This window comes from Myripristis murdjan, chromosome 13 (genome assembly GCF_902150065.1).
Source record: "Myripristis murdjan chromosome 13, fMyrMur1.1, whole genome shotgun sequence".
NCBI classification, from domain to species: Eukaryota; Metazoa; Chordata; class Actinopteri; order Holocentriformes; family Holocentridae; genus Myripristis; species Myripristis murdjan.
This window is the reverse complement of record NC_043992.1, coordinates 31032730-31050645: the sequence shown is the minus strand read 5'-3', so window position 1 is coordinate 31050645 and position 17916 is coordinate 31032730. Positions and strand designations below refer to the sequence as shown.

Here is a 17916-nt window from a genome sequence, read left to right as displayed (position 1 = left end):
TTTTTTTGGTCATACAAGCCAGTTTAATGCTGCAACATGTCATGCAGCTTTTTTTCCACATTAAAATAATAATAAGTAAATGGGATATATGATGTGTTATCAGTCAGTGTCCCTTTCAAAAACAGTAAAGAACACCAGCATTGCTTTCCCTTTGCCTATGCTCCCTGTCTGCCTCTTTAACAGTTATGGTGGCTTTACAGATGCCATTTAGCGCGGCCTCGGGCTGGATGCCATTTCAAGGTAGACAGCTCATCAAGATGAGTGACAACTGTTGGGGCATGAACTGGTTCAGCTGAGGGAGGTGGATGTTTGTGAGGGGGCCTAACAATATACTCTCTGCCTCTTGGCAAAAAGTTGTATATTGTAGCTTTAACTCTCCACCAGAGCTTTCGGACCTACATGTAGGGTCACTTTGGTATTTATTGACAACCACTGCTGTGCATTTAAGTGTAGTGGAAAACTGGGCTTGAGGATTCCAGAAAATTTAGCTGGAATCCAATAAGGTTTTCTGCGCCCTTTGTCCTTCACTACAAGAAAACACCACAGACAGGATCTATATCTTAAATCACAGTTAAGCACCGGGAATGATTTTCATGTAATCGCTAGGGATCGATCACATTTGTCCTTGATTGAGCGGCACAGCCAAACTTACAATTTAGGTTAAAAGTGGAGGAGCCACCTTGACCAATAAAAAAAAAAAGCAGAATTATGTAAGCTACTTAATTGTTTTCATTTGTTCTCCATTTGCACTACTTACTACACAGTATATATTTACCCTGCTACTAAATGCGAGCTATCTATGAGCTGCAGGGTTGCCTTCGTGGTCAGATAACACCCTGGTACAGATTCTGTGTTCAGTATTTTGGCAACTATAAATAAATGGGACAGTTGGCTCACCTGAACCCAGTGGCGTTTGTACATATGATTTACGACGTGTCTGGTGGCTCTATCTTTAGTTGTGAATACTGTTTGGCTGTTGTGTGACAGCACAATCAGCAATAATTATTTTTCAAGTATTATTACTTCTAATACTTTCCAACCTACACACGTTATAGCTTGGAGAAATTTATCTATTATCTCTTTAACCTATTTGACAGTAAACCAAGGTTTTACTGTAATTAGCTTATAATGTCTGCTACAACATAGAGGATAACTTTGAAAAGTTCTGCTCAGGAAATGTAGAGTATATTTGCTAGATTGGCTCATACAGAGCCTTGTTAAAAGTCTCTCAAACTATGTTTGATTTTCTGTGGGTGAGAAAAGGTGAGAGGTATTGGACAAGACAAATGGCTGACTTGGAGAGAGAGGCTGGCTACTCAGCAGCTCGCAGATCACAACAGCAGAAATCAAAAATATACACTGTGAACGTCATACTGTGCTAAATTAATGCAAACAGGCAACCTTATGATTGCTGACTGATGATGATTATTTGAAAAAACAAAGCATAAAAATAACATAATGGACTGACATGCTTCAGGTGTATTGTGAACAGGAACCGCCAGCAGTTTTTACATAATGAAATAAGTAACATAAGTTCTTTGCGATGCATACAAATCACATTTAGAGCATATTCATATTATGAGGCAGGTATATGAAGAGCATAGCATATATGCATTGTTTTTATTATTACTATTTTGGAAAATGGTATGTCTATGATTTCTATTTATATTCAAATGCACATACCTACATTGCACTAAATGTTAATGAGGTGGCAAAGGACGAGGGTAATCATCTTCTAGCTTTAATGGTGCAGAGACTGAGCTACCTACAGTAGCTATGGTAACTATGCCTTTAATGTGTTTTTTTGGCTGATCTAGAGGAACCAGACATCACCAGCCAACACATATTGTATCATATTAAAATAATTCACTAGTCATTCTTTCCAAAACATATTTTTGCCTATTACTTACTTTATAAAGTTTTTTTTTTTTTTTTTTTTTTTTGTATATAGTACATGAAATTGCATTTTGCTCTGTTATTCTCCTGAAAAGTGCATTTAATTAAATTATCTCTCTCTGTATTTTAGTCACTGTATGCTTATGGTGCTCTACAGCACATTTGTAAAAAAGGGATTAAACAAGCATGTAACTGTGAAAAGCTGTTGACTATTTGGCTCTCTCAAAACAAATACAAAAGCTCAAGACAGCTTAATGATTAGTTAAAACAACAAATCCTGCTCCCTTTATATATTTGTTGGCTCTAATTTTCTTCTATGTAGCATGAGGATACATGTATCAGTAAAGTCCACCACACTGGCTGCATCATAGTTATGGGGAGCTTGGGGATCAATAAATACAGAGAATGAAAAACAGCTGCTCAGGAAAGAGAAAAGGTCATTAACGACATTATCAATCAATAGGAAACTTTCTCATGAGTCTGACTGCCCATTATTAATCTCAATGTGACATTGTGATGAGAAGATATTGATGATCGAAAAGCAGCCAATCTCGAAAGCTCACGCACCTCAATGTTTGTCCAGAAACAAAAGATACAGATTACCAAAAATCAATCAGCCAGGAAAAGGACCAATCAGTAAAATGCTCAATCCTAACCAGTGCCAGCTCCAGTTAGTAGCCCCTGTGGGGAGTGTCAGTGCACTGGTGTTGGGACAAGCTGCATTTGCAGGTCAAAGAAGAGGTACTTCCCATAAATTAGCACAACAAACTGCTATAATAATTTTCAAACAACATACTAGAGAATAAATTTCTTAGTGAAAATGTGTGGGTTGGCTGTAAGCAAGAAGGAAACACCCAGGAACCCCCATAACATAAATAGATGTTATGGGGGTTCCTGGGTGGTTGCTAATACTAACGCCCCTCCTTGGGTTATTATTACCACTATCAGCAACTTGGTGATGATATAACTGACTTATAATAACCCCACTTCATTACTTTAAGCCTAGGTTTGGGTTTACTCTTATCCACATGAGCAGTGCACTGGAATTCATGGACATTGCATAAGTGCCTACCAAGAAACACTCCATCAGAAAGTCATTTTTAATGTCATTAGTTTGAAATAGTTGCCTGCTAAACGTCAGTCCCTTTTCAATTAACAGACCATCCCTCACATTCAGTTCATCCTGGTGGGATCAACAATTTGTTTTGACTCCAGGTCTCTCTCTTAGTTGCCGTCACCTGCATGGGTGGTAAGCAGCCCCATATTGCACATTCCCATCATCACAGACAGAGAGCCTCTCTTTCTCTATGACAAGAGGATGGGAATAATGTCTAATGAATTCTGGTAGCCATCAAACTCTCTCACAAGCATGATGCAGCACAAGTGTTCCATTATAGTTTGTTGGTCTGAGGGTAGTGAGCTATACCACACTGGAGAAACACACTCAAGTGGTTCACACAACAGGGAACTGCTGCATGACCTGACACTTTTTTCATCTGGCATAAAAAGAAAAAAACTTAATAATACTGCTGGTACTACTACCACAACTAATCATTATTATTACTATCATTATTACATTATACAATTACTCCATGGTGAAGACACACTCATAACTGATGGATAGCACCTTGTATTTTGCAGGTTGAGGCACATCTTACATAACTTGACCCACTCCTCAAAGCCACTGAGCATTTCTTGTGGGAGCTCTGGTTATTAACATGGCAGAAATGGGCCAAGTGGAAACTATTAACATTTTTCCATCTGTTTTAGCATATATCACAGCTGTCAATGGCAGCAAGGAAGATTAGAGGATCATGCAATATATCTTGGGCCACTCCTCCTTTACTGTCAGCTGAATACTGTGCCGCAATACCAGACCCTCTGCCTGCGGTCAGTCGTGAAGCTGCCAATCTGGTTTCCCAGCAGGTCTGAAAGCCAGCTGGATCAGGTGCTCAGTGACAATTCTCGGGTCAACTTTACAAAAAGTTTAAGAGCAATCTGTTGTGATGTGTGTGGTTGCTGTTGAAGGTCCATAAGGCTGATAAGTGCATTTAGCTGACCTGTAAGGTCTCCAAACTGAAAGGGATGATGCCATGAATTTGGGAACAACAAATATAGAATCCTTTTCGTCTTTTTTTTTCTTTCTTTTTAAAAGGACCCACAGACCCACAAACCTACAAACCAGTCAACACCAGCAGCTGGTTATAGCTAAAAATATCATGTACTTCAGTCAAAAGACAGACAAACAGATGTAGCACTAGCTGTGAGCTGCTACCTGAGCTAGCAACATTTGAAAAAAAAAAAAAAGAAAAAAAAGAAAAGTTATCCCTTTTACTACCACTCATTTTTTCCAATTCATTTCATTTCATCTCATTTCATTTCATGTGTGCTTGCAGGCATCTGCATTGCCATCGACTATTCTGTGGCATAGCCCCATTTAATCTCTCTTTCTTTAAACTGCACTTCAAAAAGAGGAGGGAGGTGGACTGAGACACAGATATGTGACATATAGAAAGAATAAGGGGTAATCAGACTAGACTTTTTTTGATTATTTTTTGGCCATTTCTGCTTGTCAGACAGACTTGAAGACAGGATGGAGATGGGGGGTGACATGCAGCAGAGGACCTGGGCCAGATTCAAAGCCAGGTCCTATGTGCTGTGTGCTCTACATGGTGAGCCAGCAGGGCATCCCAAACCTCGGCATTTTGACACTGTCATTCACTTTTGAAATACACCTAGATTTCTTGTAATTTGCTTGGACTGTGTTGTGTTACAACCTTTTCTCATTTTTTCAGTCCTCGCACTATTGTATTTCATTTCAACCTCTTTCTAGCCGTTCATTTTTCTAATCCTCCAGTTTTCTAATTACCAATTGAGCACTATGTATTTGCTTATTTAGTCTTAATGAGTTAGGAGCCCTTCACAGGGCACTTCCTGCCAAAGGGCACAGATCATGTGTGTGTGATTGGATTACTGACTGCCTGGTGCTAATAAGTAACCACAGCAAAGGCTCTCTCTCTCTCTCTCTCTCTCTCTCTCTCTCTCTCCCTCTCTCTCCCTCTCTCCCTCGCTCATTCTGTGTATGCATATGCATGTTTGTTTGTGTGTGTGTGTGTGCATTTGAAGATGGATTTTGTGCCACCTGACGTTTGTTTGTGACATCACTGCAGCAGGAATCAAATCACCCGGTATGAATATCCAAATCTGAATTTTGTGTTTCTCATCTCAGTATTGCAATTTTATGCTTGACTGCCTCTGGTTCCACGTGGCATCTCCCTGGCAGTTTTCAGTGCTGCAAATTAAATTTCTGCAATTGATTTACTGATACATACATTAACTGGTATATATTTGTGTCATATACAGATTTTGCAAATGAAGTTGAAGCTGAGACTAAACTGTTTGGGAGCAATAAATAATAATATATGTGTTTACTCTGCTGTTTGTGGCATATTTGTGTTTTTCGCACAATGACAGCAGCAACATTTTTCAGTGGTATACTGACTTTTTGGTAATTTCACGACTTACCAACTAAAGACACTGAGGCTGTGTAATTACGGTAGAAAATGTATTTCTGCCGGGATCACGTTCGTTAAAGTTTATTATGTCACAACAAGCATACAATTATAGTTGGAGGCATGGCTGCTTTTTTTTCTTTTTTTTTTACTTTCCTCCCCCTTCATGCAGCAGCATGAGAGGCGAAAGCAGTGTGAGCAGCAACCAATCCCCCGCAGCTGTTTTGATAGAGCCGAGCCTGCAAAAGTTATGCTATTGGTATAGCACAACGCAGACAATCAATACTGGAACTTAACGATTTGCAAATGTTATGGTATAAAGAGCTTTAGCTGATTATTTTCTGGTGAATATCTTATTAGGTGTAGATTAGATCGGCTGAAGGGGGGCAGAACTGACGTCAAACCTGGGCAGGGTTGGCACTGACTCATTGGGCATGAGCGGGCACGAGCGGGCACGAGCGGGCACGAGCGGGCACGAGCAGACACTCCTGTGTGTGGCAGAGTTTGGTTTGGGTTGGAACTGGAGGTGCCATGAGGAACACGTCGAAGGCAAATGATTTCTGGGACAAAACTGACAAGACTGAGAAAATGAGTCTGTTTTCCAACACCACAACATATTTTCTCCATCTACACCATTCAGAAACCTAAAATCAGCTGAAAGGTGTGGTGGTCTAATCAGCAGATTAGGTGCTGTCATTGATAACATGAACTTACTGGATGTTCAGGTGAACTTTACACTACATCTTATGAACAGGTTCAATGAGATGACAATAGCTGCGCAACATTTTGTATTACAGTAATAATGTCCTGACATATTGACTCATCTTGACGGCTTGACTCACCCTCTGTAGGTAAAGATACAGATCAACATTATTTTAATCTCCCAGCTGCAGACTAAAAAATTGATGCGGTGTCCTTGCACCATGATGATTATTAGCGCTGCTGGCGGGTATGGCGGAACCCTAAAACATTAAAAATACAAAATTCTAAAACAAGCAAATGCCACGGCTGAATAAAGATCACAGCAGTTTACGTGCCAAGAAAATATCAAGGACGCATTATTTGGTGAGTTGGCCTGAAACAATTAAGGGGGAATATCTGAGATTCAGTGGGAGAATGCAAACTGATGTCCAAACCTGTCAGAGCTGGTTGAACAGGCAGAAAATGAACATGATTGTGTTTGCTGATGGTGTGAACACAGCCCATCCCTAACTGATGCTCTCTCTGTCCTTGGCAAGTTTGCTCTCACCAAGACAACTCGGGGAGGATGTTATCCACAAGGACACAAATATCGTTTTGGAATTCTTGCATTTGATAATCACCTTCTGGCTGCTTCAAACAGCAGCTGACTGTGTCCTTGGTAGCAAGAGGGCATTAATACTGCCAGCTGCTGGCTAGATGTCATTATCAATGGTTATGAATGCTGTGTTAAGGCACACGCAAGTAATTCCACAACAATTTGTTTGGGTTGCTTAGATATTAGATGAAATGGTGAATGTGCTGAAATGCCTTGGACCAGGCAGCCGAAACAGTAGTAACTCCAGAGCAGTGGAACAGTAGCATGCCACATCCTGGAATTTCCCTTTTCCAGCTGTCAGAACATAAGTTGTTACACAGCTAAGACAAATCTTTGCCTGTCTGATTTAATTGTCACAACGCTGTGGTGGTGTAATTTGGTTAGCTGGGATTGTTTTCTCACTCTCTCTCTCAACTTGCGGTCCCTTTTAACGTTCCTCATTATTTTTTAGGATTCGTTCTTTCCCCCCAAACATCTTAGAGTTAGAGGTTCATTTCATGAGACGATTTAGACAATATTGCCCCTCTCCCCTCCTCTCTCCTCCTCCTCTCCTTCCCTGGTTAACCACTCACTCCACAACTGTTTGCAGAGAAACAAGGCATGCTGTAGTGTAGCTGGTGCTTTCAGCTTCCCTGGGGCCGATTAAAAGCCTGGACCTGCTCTGCGAGGGGGCCATGGGACAGCAGAACAAGAAAAGAGAGGGACATGGACAGAATAAGTCATGACAGAACAAGAGAGGAGAGGATAAGAGATTAGCAGAGAGGAGGGAAGGAGGAAGGCATGACTGCCATCCTGACAGGGCTGCTATAGCAGGATGTATCTTTTACATTTTCCTTTCCTCTCCACTGAAAAAAGAGGATGTTTTGCATTTGTGCTGTAAATACAATAACTACAGGCCAAATAAGACAATACACAGACAGTAACCCAATTCTCTTTCCTTCTATCCATCAGCTAGTGGCTAGCTCAAATGCAGTGCTTGCTGCATTTTTATATTGTTTATCATACTTCAGTTGGCTAAAAAAGTGTATTTGAATCATAAACATTTTAGTTGGCAAAACATGTTAGAATCAGACTCAAATTCTTCATATTTTAGTTGATGAAAGATTGCTGCATTAATATCCATCTTGTTTTATTTGGCTGCAAAGGTCTAGTTGCTATCTTTATTTGATATATTTATGAGGAATACAGTATTTGTGAGATTGTGAAATGGACTGGGTGGAATTTTTTCACTCTGTCTGAACCTTTGTGATGTCAGGCCTGCCAAGTGCAAAAATATTCTCTCAGTGCCTTCTCCACTCTGACAACTGTATGACAGGCATTCTGTTTCATGTGCTGTTGTTACAAAAAAATTACATGGACGTTCAGCGTCTTTACTATGTCATGGACTTTGTTTTAGCCGCATGTACTGACATACATCCCATCTGTGCATGCCTTTGTGATGCCACAGCTGCCGCAAAGACTTTCTCGGTGACACACTGCGATGTCGCTGTCAGGATGGGCAGGAATCCTAGATCTTTGCTCCGCCGTCGGCTACGATTTTACTTGTACAGAGAGATCGACTAGATCTGCTCATGCGGCAGGTGCTTCGTCTAATAGAGGAGAACAGCGGCGTGCTCAAATGTCAACACTTACAGACGCACACGCGCATTCACACATGCAAGGACAGACGTGTACTCGTATGGCTTAGCTGGGATTTGACGACCGCATGCTGCCTCACACTTCCTGACCTATTCTCAAACCTATCGTCAGTATACCATCATCCTCAGGCAACTAATGTCTTCCTCACATCAACCCCCCACATTTACTCCTCCCTCACTTTTTTGCATTATTTTAATTTCATTTTCATCCACATGAATCTTTCTCTCTCTCTCTCTTTTTTGTTTTTTTAGAATAAGCAAAACCTTTTCTTTCCTCCTCCTCTGCTGGTTCTGTTCCTGCCCTTCCTCCCTCTCACACTAACTAGTTAGTAATTTAAAATCTTACAGTCAATTGGGCAAATGATTGCACAGTATGCCACACCTGACTAGGGCGAGGTGAAAATAGATATAAATTGGCGAGTACAAACACACACAAACACACACGCACGCACACACATGCTTCAGTGGTTACAATTAGACTGCAGGTCCTCATTATGAATCATTTATGGCCTTTTATAGCAGTAAAGAATGATCCGAGGCATTTACAAGCATCCACAAATCTACAAAGTTACTCACACACAGGGGCGTGCATGCACACACACATACACGCCACCGTTTATTGCTGTGATGCAACCTGAGGCGTTGCAGTTTCCAGGTGTTTCTTGGCCCCTGCAGCTGTTGACAGGAAAAAGATCTGTCCAACAGCAGACGGCACTATCCAGGCAGGCAGCGGCAACCAGCCCAGGGGCCAGAGGGCGCATGTTTGATGTCATGCCCCAGTTAGAGGTCACATCTCTGTTGAAGTCTGAAACTGCCGCGGCCTGTGCCTCCCCGTACTTCATCAAGACACATTTTAAACCTGAGTGCTAGCAGGTCTCAGCCGCTCCTGTGCACAGAGAAGATAGCTGCTCTAGTTACTGCTGGTTCTGTAAAGCCTGCACACACACCTGTCTCTCTGCCACACACACACACACACACACACTCAAACAAAATAAACCTGAACATGTGCACATACAGTACAGTATAAATTCAGGCTCTGATTGGTAAACCACACAGCCTGGAATAATAACACTGACGGTTGGTGGCTATTTACTCTGCAAATGATTAGGACCAGATCTTTGGCTGCTCCACTCCTATCTGTGGTAAATGCAGCAATCAGAGTAATATGGCGAATAATACTCAAAGATCAACCATTGCACTTGTCCGTGTCCAGTATTTCCTCAATGTCTGCAAAAGTGGACGGATGGATTTCCTCGCTCCATTTTGAGACAGGCAGCAAGGATCACCAAATAAATTGGCCATATCAGAAAGATATCATGCAAAGTCTGAAATAAACACAGTTCACACATGTCCATATATGTGTACATATACAGACACACACACACACACACAATTTGTTTTTCCCTCCTACTATATGGTGTGTTTATCAGGGTGAGCAGAAGAGAACAGAAGACAGGAGAGGAGAGGAGAAGAGGGTAATTTGTCTTAGAGGACGTGTGTGTGTGTGTGTGTGTGTGTGTTCACAAATTAAAATAAAATCACTTGTCAGGCTCTTTTTCCATCCAATAATGGGATCAAAATCATCCTCCGTACTAACTAGAGAGGAGTTTTACTGAAGATGCTGATCAAAAAGATTGTCATAAATACACAAGCATATCATAATACCTGAAGCAATCTTCTACTCTAATTATCTGGTACAGCGTTAAAATGTAAAATAACATATCATAAGATTCCCTGGCATCTGCTATGTCTGTCCGCTGCATCATATCTATGCCAATCCCCAGGGAGAGATTTTTCAAACATACCCTGTGTGTGAGTGCACACTAATTAGAAAACCAGGAGATAGGTAAGTGATTCAATCTGTATCTAATGTTTCAAAAACTCATTACCTCATTACACTGGAACACGAATGACAGTTTGAGCAAACTTTTATAATTACATTACCATAGGATTCATGAAGACATGTACCAATGTACCACTACAAGCACATTCTGAGGAAAAAGTATATGGCAAAAAAAAAAATAATAATAATAATGACTGCATTAAAAGCAAATCTGTCTAATCTATCGAGTCTCTAAAATGCTATGAATGTCTTAACAAAACAAAATATATTTATGTGTAAACAGATTCAAGTGCTAACACAGAAACAGGATAGGACTTGGCTTTTTTTTTTTTTTTTTTTTTTTGACTTTACCATGGAAAACTGTCGTCATATTTTCAACCAAGGACTTCCAGTAGGCGGATATCTAATTCTGAGCAATTCTGTCTATTGACGCCCAAGTTAGTCTTTATGCTTAGAAAAATGATCTACTTGTCATCAGCAGTGAAAACAAGAGAGGACAGAGTGAGGAAATGAGATAACATGGGCCCCAAGGTGGAAGACTGCGTGTTTTCCACTGAGATTGAAGAGATAAACCTATAGTGCAGATAAGCAGAGCTGGTGAGACTGACTCACTTTAGTCCCTGGATCAATTCTCCTCAGCGGCTCTGAATCATGCCTTTTGTCCTCCAGCCTATCTGCACTGTCTTTATCATCCTGGAAGGTGTTGGCACACTAATTGCAAAATCATGGCAGAGGAGGAGCCTTGTTGGACCTTGAAGGATTTGTGCTCAGTCAAGATCTGGTACCAACTGCCTGCTCAGGACTCCTGTGGCCTTCTCCCTGACAACTTGAAGTATGGAGCCTTGCACACGCACACACATACACACATACACACACCTCTATCCTCACTCTCACTCTCCTCTATGACACACATTCTTATACCACATGCACAGGGTAATATGAGCCTTCCTCTTTCACCCTTGTCATGATGAGGCTAACAAGTCTCTCATTCGAGTTGAGGTTGACAAACCACCTGAGACACACACAGACTCACAATGAATATTCTCCTCACAAGCATGTGTTGAAGCCTTTAAGTATGACCTGAACGTAATGTCCAAACACACACACACACACACACACACACACACACACATACGCACACACACGCTGAGAATGCCAGTTCTGTTGACAAACTCTCGTCTCACATGGCAGGCAGCTCTGGAGCCAAATTCCCATGGCATCTGTGATATCTGCAGAGCTGGAGTCCCTGAAGGGGCGGTCTCCTTTAGCTCAAATACTTTGCCAGCTAAATCAAGCTCTTCTCAATTCATTTGTAAAGCAACTGGACTGAGACACCCCGATTCTCCAGGTTGTGTTTATCATATATCATAGATTAAACACAGTGTTACTGAAACAATATTATGCAGTACTAGTCTCTGAATTTGGTCTCTTTTGGTGTTTTAACTGGGACTGTTCTGTCATGTTCATGTTGGAGTCACTGTGCGTACTAAAACACAGAAAAAGACGACGATTCCTGCTTATTGGAAAATTACGTTGCCTTTTCATGTTTTATCATGATGTATCATAGATAATTATCTTATAAAATATGCCAGTATTGCGATACCAATGTGGATAAAACTGTTATAGCATCATATTGCCAGTGAGCCAGTGATTCCCACCCCTCGTGCAGATGTCTGACCTTTAAGGACAACGTCCAGTTCATCTCGCAAGATGTCAAAAGTGCTGTATCTGGAGCTGGTCTCCGGGATGATGTTCTTCTTCAGCCAGCCTCCGCAGGCATACTGGTAGAAGTTCTCACAAGGGTTCACGCTGTCATCCATGTTTTCAATCAGCCGAGATGCTGCAAGGGCAGAGAGCAAACAGCCGGGAACTATAACCAATACTGCAGGCATATCAACGCATCTGTATGTTGTGAAATGAGCGAACTTTCCAAGGCACATTAGAGGTCTTGAACTCACGAAAACATGGCATTTGACCTCATCTGTACAGTGGAGAGATGTCAAATGTGTTTTTGAAAACAATACCACCACTAGATTTTCATTAACAGTAAATTTTAACCCAACTTTATTCCTTCCTCTTTAACTCGATGTTCTTGTTCAAATGTAGCCTTAGTCTGTAGTTAAAACCCTGAAACACTTACAGTTGCAGTCATGCTTACAGCACTGTAAATCAAAATGAGAGCACACAATCATAGACCTGAATGTATCGCAGCTTTGTTTTCTACTTGAAAATTTACAGGCTGATGTTGCAATGTAACTCTGTATTCTTATTCTAATTTAGCCTGTATGTTTAAACACTTGAAACATAACATTTCTCTTTAGATGTTAATGATAAAACAAAGATTTCAAAATAAGGGAGAGTGTGCTGAATGGGATTTATGTTTTTTTTTTTCCTTGACATCCCTGTTTGATTGATTAAAATTGCTTTATAGATGCATAATAGTGTTTGTAACCACACAACAATGATACAGTGATGCATATCCAATTAACACACTACTGCACCCTGTAATCGCCTTATAGCTTTTGATCTGTGTGAATATCAGTGCCTTAAAATCACAAACAGGACCTGTTCCTCCTGCTCAGGTGTATGGACAACTTGTGAGGCCTTTTTGACACCTGTGTGTGTGTGCAAAAGGTCAGGCGAGGTCAAACATCTCACTCCCTAGGAAGGTGTGAGGTCTGGGCTGACCACGAGAGAAGAAGGATTGAGGGATTCTCACAGTCCCTTTGCCAGGATGTCCAATTAGGAACAAAGAGCAGCTGAACTTGTAGACCATGTTAATACAGACCTGTGGAGGCACTGGGCTGGTCTGATTCAGGATACTGGAGGCTTAAAAGTATTCTAAAAATGAATTCATTTGATGGAAATTGGTCTCAGGCAGTTAGTCAAGTGGTCAAGGAGACCCAAAAACATGAAGGCACCACAGCAAAACATGGACAAACTATAACTCTGAGAAAAGGCTATGCAATATGGACAAAATGCTCTATCCTGATATGGATTATTTCATAAACCTGGTAACAATATATATCATGATATAGTATTTACATTTTTGATATAGTATTTACATTTTTACATTTTCTGTCTGTACACACTGACCACACATGTCACGACTACTTTTTGATAATTCTGTGAACCAAATAGAAATGAAAGTCAAATTATCTTTTTTTTTTTTCCTTTCAATTTGGAAGTGACATTGAACAGAACTGAGGTTTGCTTTTGCTTTCATCACTTGCCTTGCCTCCATGTAGCTTTTCAGCTAAACTCATGATTTAAGACCAGACATCAGCTGGAATTTTAGACATTGTAATATCGTGGTATGGAAGAAGTGTTGCCCTTCCTAGTTGTACAATAAAAGAGATTCAGTTCTCTCAACTTATCAGACTGTTGTAGCTATTCTAATATTTGTCTGTAGCTGCTTGGTGATCATAACCCATTTACTAATGACTGTTTATCCAAAATCTTGTATGTAAATACATTGTGAATGCACCAGTAATCATCCCTACAATATTGCCACAATATCAATATTAAGGTATTCTGTCACAAATATTGTTGCATTAGATTTTGTCCGTATCGCCCTGCCCTACTTTTGGCTCTCCCTGTCTTGCCTGTCGTGGTTCCTCTGTGAGTGGCAGACGAGGTTTGTTGTGTCAGAGTCTGACGTAGGAACCCGTCTGCGGTGTCAAACTTTTTACCGTGCCTTTTTAGGCACAAGTTCCTCATCTTGTCTTGGCCAGGATGAATCCTGTTCTATATCGGAGAGTTGTGGGGAATTTCGCTCTGTGTCATGCTCCTCCATGGTTGTTTGTTATGCGAGCCCATGTGTATTAACGGTGCGTTCAAAGACAGCCAGGCACTCTGACTCAATAACGAGAGACTATAGTGATAGAAACGATAGACAAAAATCTTCATCTATACACCGATACACATTTTTCTCTTGTCCCATGATATATATCGTCATATCACGCAGCCCTACTTTGAGCGCACATTGTCTTCAACACATCAACTTGAAGCCTATTCCTGTGAGCCATTCAAGCTCCTCCTTGCAATGTGAAATGTTTTTTAGTTGTTGATACGGGCATCCGTTTTGCACACGTTTATACACCGACACTTTATCATCAAAGTTTTAAGAACAGGTTTGATTTTCTGCTTTTTTTCCCCACAACAAGCTTAATACATTGATGGAACAACTTAATAGACTATCAAGAAGGCGTAAACACTGCGTGCACAAACTAGGCAATGTGGCCGCTCAGCCAATGCACACAGCTGGACCTGCTGAGACTATCAGCTCAGCAGAAAAGTGTGATAAACAGACTGATCCCAGGACGGCTGCCAGGATCCGGTCTGTATGTCGCAGCATTTTGAGGCTGTGCCCTGAGGGTCTGGATCACCACAGATGATGGATTAAAGAAATGCATACAAAAAATACGGACTTGGTGTGCAAAGGCCTTAAGTCCTTGTCTTTCTGCCCTATCGTCCGGCCTTTCTGAACTATAACAGTACAATAAAGCAGACATGCCAAAAAAAAAACTCTAATAGCATAATGTGTTGCTATTTTTTTTTTAGTTACAACCAGCTGTTGAAGGTGATGCACTTGTACAACTGCTCACAGCCGACCCAAAAGAAATCACTCTGTGCCGGCATGTATTAATGTTTCTGTTTGATGAATGTTTCTGTTTGATCACCAGGTTGACCTAGAGGCAACATGAACACAGATGTAGTGTCCATTGTCTCTAAGTGTATTTGAAGGCTCTTGGCTTTTACTGCAGTCTAAATGTTGCCATTCTATCCTATCTTATCTTTCCAGAGAGGTCAGAGCTCTTCTGAATGCGATAATGAAGCAGAAGTTCTTACCTGATTGTGTGCAGTCGGCTGTGGTGCAGATTTCATCTAAAAGAAAATGCAGAGCAAATCATCACTACAGAGGATTTATGCAGTCGTCAGTCATTATGACAAATTTCCACTTTCTCCCTCCTTTCTCTGTCTTTTTTTTTTTTTTTTCAAATCCATCCCCAAGTCTTTCACATCCTCTTCACATAAATAATCTTAAACTATTTAGTGTTGTGTCAACTCTGCCTCACTCTGTCAGGAATAATTTTGGCTCTAAATTGTCAATCAAATTGAATCGAAAATAGATGCACACAAACACACACGGCCAGACTGTCAACTAGACGGGCATTTGACCTTCAAATACACTACTTATTTATGTATTATATGTGAATGCACATCATGTGCACACAGATGGGTACACACGCACACGCACACACACACACACACACACACACATATACCGGCACAAGCACAAACAAACCCATTAGAGTTTGTCTTCATTTTCCTGACACGGCAGTTTACACATTTACCCACCATGAGACTGCTGAAGATAATACTCTCTTAACACACACCTACACACACAGACACACATACACAACACTATCACATTTATTTGTATTATAGAGTATTATATAACTTATCTGGAACGATCTGCTTATCAGTAATTGATAGTGTTTTTGTCCTTCAGAAGCTAGCACATATTGTCAGTGATTAATTGCCCATTTATTCGCCATGTGAATCTCATACTTGCTCATCGCTTTTCCTCTATCAAACCATTGTGAATCCTTGGAACACCCTAATAAAAAAAAAAAAAAAAAAAGCAGAGGTCTTGTGACATCTCTCAGACGTTAATTGAATGAATATGATATCAAAGTAAAGAAAATGAGTGTTTGGACACCATGGTAATGAGAGAGGAATAATGACTGGTCCCAAAAGGTGTGTTTGATGGGTTTGACAGAGGGAGGATGGGGTTGTGCTCAATCTGAGTGAAGCTGCGGTGTCTGATACATTCAATTCTGAATAATTTGTGGAGCAGCTGGAGCAGGGGACTGCTCTTGTCTGTATGTGTGTGTGTGGGCCAAATTTCCCCCACACAACAGCCACCTGTGTATGACGCATCGGTGTCACAGGAATGACAAGACTGCTAGAATAAGGTACATTTTATGAGACTGCACAGTTCCTGTTGCTGCTAACATGTGATCCTTAAACTAACCTCAAGGATGTTTAAATATTTGTCAAACGCTGAATTCATGACATTTACAGCAACGGTTTTTACCAAGTATCAAATATAATAAAATATCATCTTTATGGTACACAGCATTATGTGAAGGGAATGAAAGCTGAAATGGAACTTGTCCTCTAAAAAGGACCTTTGCACAGCGCATTCTTCGCTCTGGCTCAGCGGTTGTCCTTTTGCACTGTGCTTTAAAAGCACAGCTCGAGAGGCTTTTATTCACCTGCATGAAATGCTGCTCCTCAGTGCTCTCCTTCATACTTCCCATTAACCACCGACTCAGTTGAAAGTGCTGGTCTATGTGTGCACAATGTTTACAGGAGGCAGTCTACAAAAGCTCTTAAAGGTTCACTAAACCGCCAGCAGATTGTGAGTCTGCATGTAGGAACAGGGCAGAGCGGCTTGTGCACTTACTAAAGGACAGACCGTCTAACTTGCAGGCTCACTGACCATTCACTGATTTGACACTCAGAACTCACCGGTCTTGTGTGTGGCAAAGAGGATGACAAGGGCCACGATGACGATGAAGAGCAGGGAGACAATGGTAATGAGGCCGATCTCCAGGGAGGTCCAGCGGGGCTTTTTAGCCGACTTGGGGGGGTTGGTCTCCGTCATCCTCGCCTCTCCTCCTTCAGCTACTGGCTGTATCAACTCACCTGGAGAGAGAGGAGAGGGTGAGGACAGGAGAGCAACAGAGTGGCCCAAAAACAAAAAAGAAAACAAAACTGATCCAAAGAATGCATTTGTACATGTAAATGACATTCAACTGAAATATATCTAAAATGGTAAAAAAAAAAAAAAAATCTATATATATATATATTCTCCCTATGCACTGTTGATAACATAAAAATATATCCATAATCCATTTAGCATCTCCATATAAGCAGTACTTTTCTCCCATATAGGAATATAAATTATTGCACACACTATTGCAGACTGTCTATTAAAAAAAGAAAAAATATTCAGCACTGAAGTCACCAGACTCTCAAATGAAGAAACAAAATGGAAAGTGTGGAAGGGAGATGAAAAGGAAACATGAGTGATAGGAAAACAAATGAGAAAAGAGAGAAACATCAGAGCTGAAAGAACTAAAAATCCAATGTTTGAGCAAAAGGTGAGAACAATGGAAATTCTTACCCACTGGTGACACTGCACTCCAGACAAAAAAAAAAAAAAATTCTATATATATGTATACACACTAAAGAGAATAAAATAAGGGAAGCCTTTGCTCTGCTCCTCACTATGGCGTATTGTTTTCCTCTCTGGGGGCAAGGGAGAACTTTTCAAAGTTCAAGTAACAAGCAGTTAAGTTTATCTCTGAAGGCAATTAATCCTTAATCCTTTACCGAACACAGCACACACACACACACGTGCAAACACACTTATTGTATACCCAATACTCCTGTTCACATACACACATGCATGCACACACACATTTTACAGGCTGGTGCCATGAGGCGCCTGTGCAGATGGGCGGGTCTCTGTGCACTGGCTGAGATGAGAGCACCCCAACCAAGGGACAAAGTCTCTTGGCTTCCTTTGAACCGGGGCACAGCAACAGGCTCACATTATCACACACACACACACACAAACACACACAGTCACACGCGCCATAACTCACAGATAACCACAGCCCCTGTTTTGTATCTCAAAACTCCTTTTATTCAACC

The 17916-nt window shown here is 40.9% G+C and overlaps 1 protein-coding gene across 1 annotated transcript in view; it reads right to left on the bottom strand.

Moving 5' to 3' along the window:
- LOC115370761 (neprilysin) overlaps positions 1-17916 on the bottom strand; it is a 37695-nt gene that overhangs the window by 17324 nt on the left and 2455 nt on the right. The window contains exons 2-4 of the mRNA XM_030067919.1: positions 16726-16902; positions 15037-15072; positions 11864-12025 (exon numbers count right to left, since the gene is read on the bottom strand). Of these exons, the coding sequence (XP_029923779.1) occupies positions 11864-12025; positions 15037-15072; positions 16726-16902 (375 nt within the window). The remainder of the gene's footprint in view (positions 1-11863; positions 12026-15036; positions 15073-16725; positions 16903-17916) is intronic.